The sequence below is a fragment of the Rhinopithecus bieti genome, unplaced genomic scaffold (genome assembly GCF_001698545.2).
Source record: "Rhinopithecus bieti isolate Rb0 unplaced genomic scaffold, ASM169854v2 scaffold_31977, whole genome shotgun sequence".
Taxonomy (NCBI): domain Eukaryota; kingdom Metazoa; phylum Chordata; class Mammalia; order Primates; family Cercopithecidae; genus Rhinopithecus; species Rhinopithecus bieti.
This window is the reverse complement of record NW_016813535.1, coordinates 4,971-8,293: the sequence shown is the minus strand read 5'-3', so window position 1 is coordinate 8,293 and position 3,323 is coordinate 4,971. Positions and strand designations below refer to the sequence as shown.

At 37.5% G+C, this 3,323-nt stretch overlaps 1 protein-coding gene across 1 annotated transcript in view; it reads left to right on the top strand.

Moving 5' to 3' along the window:
• LOC108512988 (plastin-3-like) overlaps positions 1 to 3,323 on the top strand; it is a gene marked incomplete at its 5' end in the record, with an annotated part of 19,411 nt that overhangs the window by 12,116 nt on the left and 3,972 nt on the right. The window contains 4 exons of the mRNA XM_017848574.1: positions 429 to 591; positions 1,255 to 1,479; positions 2,985 to 3,064; positions 3,160 to 3,188. Of these exons, the coding sequence (XP_017704063.1) occupies positions 429 to 591; positions 1,255 to 1,479; positions 2,985 to 3,064; positions 3,160 to 3,188 (497 nt within the window). The remainder of the gene's footprint in view (positions 1 to 428; positions 592 to 1,254; positions 1,480 to 2,984; positions 3,065 to 3,159; positions 3,189 to 3,323) is intronic.

The window sequence follows — 3,323 nt, the reverse complement described above, 5'->3', positions numbered from 1 at the left end:
TTTTTTTTTTTTTTTTTTTTTTTCAAGAATCGAGGTTTCGCCATGTTGGCCAGGCTAGTTTCAAACTCTTGGGCTCAATTAATCCTCCTGCCTCGGCCTCCCTAAGTACTGGGATTACAGGCGTGAGCCACCACGTCCAACCAAGGCCTAATGTTAACTCTGAACAGTTTTACCTTTTTTCAGTTTCAGTTTAACTTTTTTCTCTTGATCTTTGTAATGGAAAAAATCCCTTCCCTTTGTCCTAACTTTTTTAATCCTTCAGTTCCCTGAGATTAATCCTTGGTCTTGCCTTCCACCATTCTCCCTATGCTCAAAAGAAATCAGTAAAAATAGATTCTCTGCTTCTCTTCAATTCAAGCAACAGTTCACAAGCATTTCCCTTGGGATTTGAACATGAACTGAATGAAGGTATCTATCTTCTCCCTCAGCCAGAGGAGCCGACTTCCACAGCTCAGCACAACTTCCTCTCTCTCTACCTGGCTCTCCAACAGTGCCCTCCTTTCCAGTTCCTTCTGCTGCATAACACAGCCCCAGAGGTTCCTGGGTTCCAAGGAGTCGACTCTGCCATGAAGCTCATTGACCTAATGCACAGTACCCAGAAGCCTCAGTGAAGTTCAGCTGAGAGCCAATAGAGAAAAGGAGAAACTCCAAAGCAGAAAGTAGTAAATCAGCAAAATAAAATAAGCCAAGTTGATGAGAATGAACCCACAATTTACAGAAAATGAACACTATTTTCTAAATGGGACTTAAGTAGGACTACAGTTAATACCCTTTCACATTTAATAATTAGTAGAGATTCATTGTAGATAAGTACATTTGAAAAAGAATTTTAACATAATTCTACTGAAACTATCTGAATATTTAATTTGAGATGGCTTAAAAGGAGAATTGAAGCTGTTTTCCTATTGAGAAGGAAAAAAGGAAAAGTGGAACTGGAGAAAGTGAAGATGGTGCATGTATATTTTTTCTCTACAGATTTTCAAACAAAATCTGGAAGTTTCCCCCAAGGTTTTGCATAACTTCTTTTTTAATGCAATTTAATGCAATTTAATGTACTCTGTAGTTTGCTATGTGATCTGGCGCCATCTAGTGTATATTAAAAGTACTGCATCTCTAACAGGGCTAACTTTTTTTTTTTTTTTTTGCATTCAAAACAATTTTATAATAAGTACCATATGTTGACTAAAAGAAAGTAGAACTGTATACCCAGACTATGATTGTGGGGACATTTTCTACATTTTTAGTATGGCCTTTGACAAAGTCTTCCTATTTTGTTTCAACAGGAAACAGATGATTTGAAGAGAGCTGAGAGTATGCTTCAACAAGCAGATAAATTAGGTTGCAGACAGTTTGTTACCCCTGCAGATGTTGTCAGTGGAAACCCCAAACTCAACTTAGCTTTCGTGGCTAACCTGTTTAATAAATACCCAGCACTAACTAAGCCAGAGAACCAGGATATTGACTGGACTCTATTAGAAGGTAACTAAAAACTTCTCAAATTCGAATATGTGGGACTATAGAGTAGAAATACATAGGCCATATGATTTTACAATCTAGACTTAATAAGTTTTTTTATATCTGCAAGAAGCAGATGCCAGTGCTGAGTAAAAACTGGCAGAAAAGGACGATACAAGTGAACGTTTTAAGTAAAGTAGTCAAGGCCGTGTGCGGTGGCTCACACGTGTAATCCCAGCACTTTGGGAGGCCGAGGCGGGCAGATCACCTGAGGTCAGTAGTTTGAGACCAGCCTGGCCAACATGGTGAAACCCTGTCTCTACTAAAAATTAAAAAATTAGTTGGGCATGGTGGCACATGCCTGTAATCCCAGCTACTCGGGAGGCTGAGGCAGGAGAATCACTTGAACCTGGGAGACGGAGGTTACAGTGAGCCGAGATCATGCTATTGCACTCCAGCCTGGGCAACAAAGTAAGACTCTGTCTCAAAAAAAAAGAAGAAAAAAAAAAGTAGTCAAATCACTTAATGTAAAGCCACTTAGTAAATCAGTATTTAGTTTTAATCTTTAGGGTTAGACCACTTTTTAATCCTCTCATCAGGAAAAAAGTGCACATATGCATTCAGTTTGACCTGTAAATTTAGTATATATTTATGTTTCGTTCATCCACAGTCAGTGTAACTGGAACTAACCCCAACTCCTTTCACCCTTACCTCCTCAAAAAACAAATGATAATATATACTAATTTTTTAAGTTTTGGAAAGGCAGAGTTTACCTTTTCCAGATTATATATGCATGAAGTATAGTCTATAAAAATTAAGAAATGCGGCCGGGCATGGTGGCTCACGCCTGTAATCCCAGCACTTGGGGAGGCCGAGGCAGCCAGATCACCTAAGGTCAGGAGTTCGAGACCAGCCTGGCTAACATGGTGAAACCCCGTTTCCACTAAAAATACAAAAAATTAGCCGGGCGTTGTGGTGCGCGCCTGTAATCTCAGATACTTGGGGGGCTGAAGCAGGGGAATCACTTGAACCTGGGAGGCAGAGGTTGTAGTGAGCTGAGATCGCGCCATTGCACTCCAGCTTGGGCAATAAGAGCAAACCTCCATCTCATAAATAAATAAATAAATAAATAAATAAATAAATAAAGCAAATAGTAATTCATTGAGTGTTCACCGATATTTCTATAAAACCAGTAACTAAACTGATAACATCAGTTACTTTGAGGGATGCAGATTTGAGGAAATATTGGAGAAAGATTTGAGGAGACTATAAAAAGTTCATAAACCTCTAAATTGCTTAACTGCTTAGAATAAGGTTGTATTCTTTAATTTTAAAATAAGTTCAAATTTGAAAAATAAGCCTGTATCTAGAGAGAATGTATGTACTTAGGAGAATGCTTGGAAACTCGTGTTATTGAAAACTTCTAGATCTGAATAGAGAGAGAAAATAATCTAATATGTGGATTGGCACTGTATGCACATACATAAAGTGTTTAATGAATCAGCAAATTTTGTGAATATTCTTAACAGGAGAAACTCGTGAAGAAAGAACCTTCCGTAACTGGATGAACTCTCTTGGTGTCAATCCCCATGTAAACCATCTCTATGCGTAAGCCTGCCTACTGCTATTGTAAACAGTTATGAATGTCATGAATGGATGTTAAATAATGACAGCTCTAAAGATTTTCTAGATATTAATTTGTAGCTATTATTTATATTGGAAAATGTCGAGTGGTGATTTCCATCATTTTCCCAATACACAAAAGCTTTAATTATTTATTTACATGATCATTAACTGTAAGTGATAGAATATATAAATATCTTTATAGTACCCTAGGGAGCAAATATTATATATATATATATATTTTT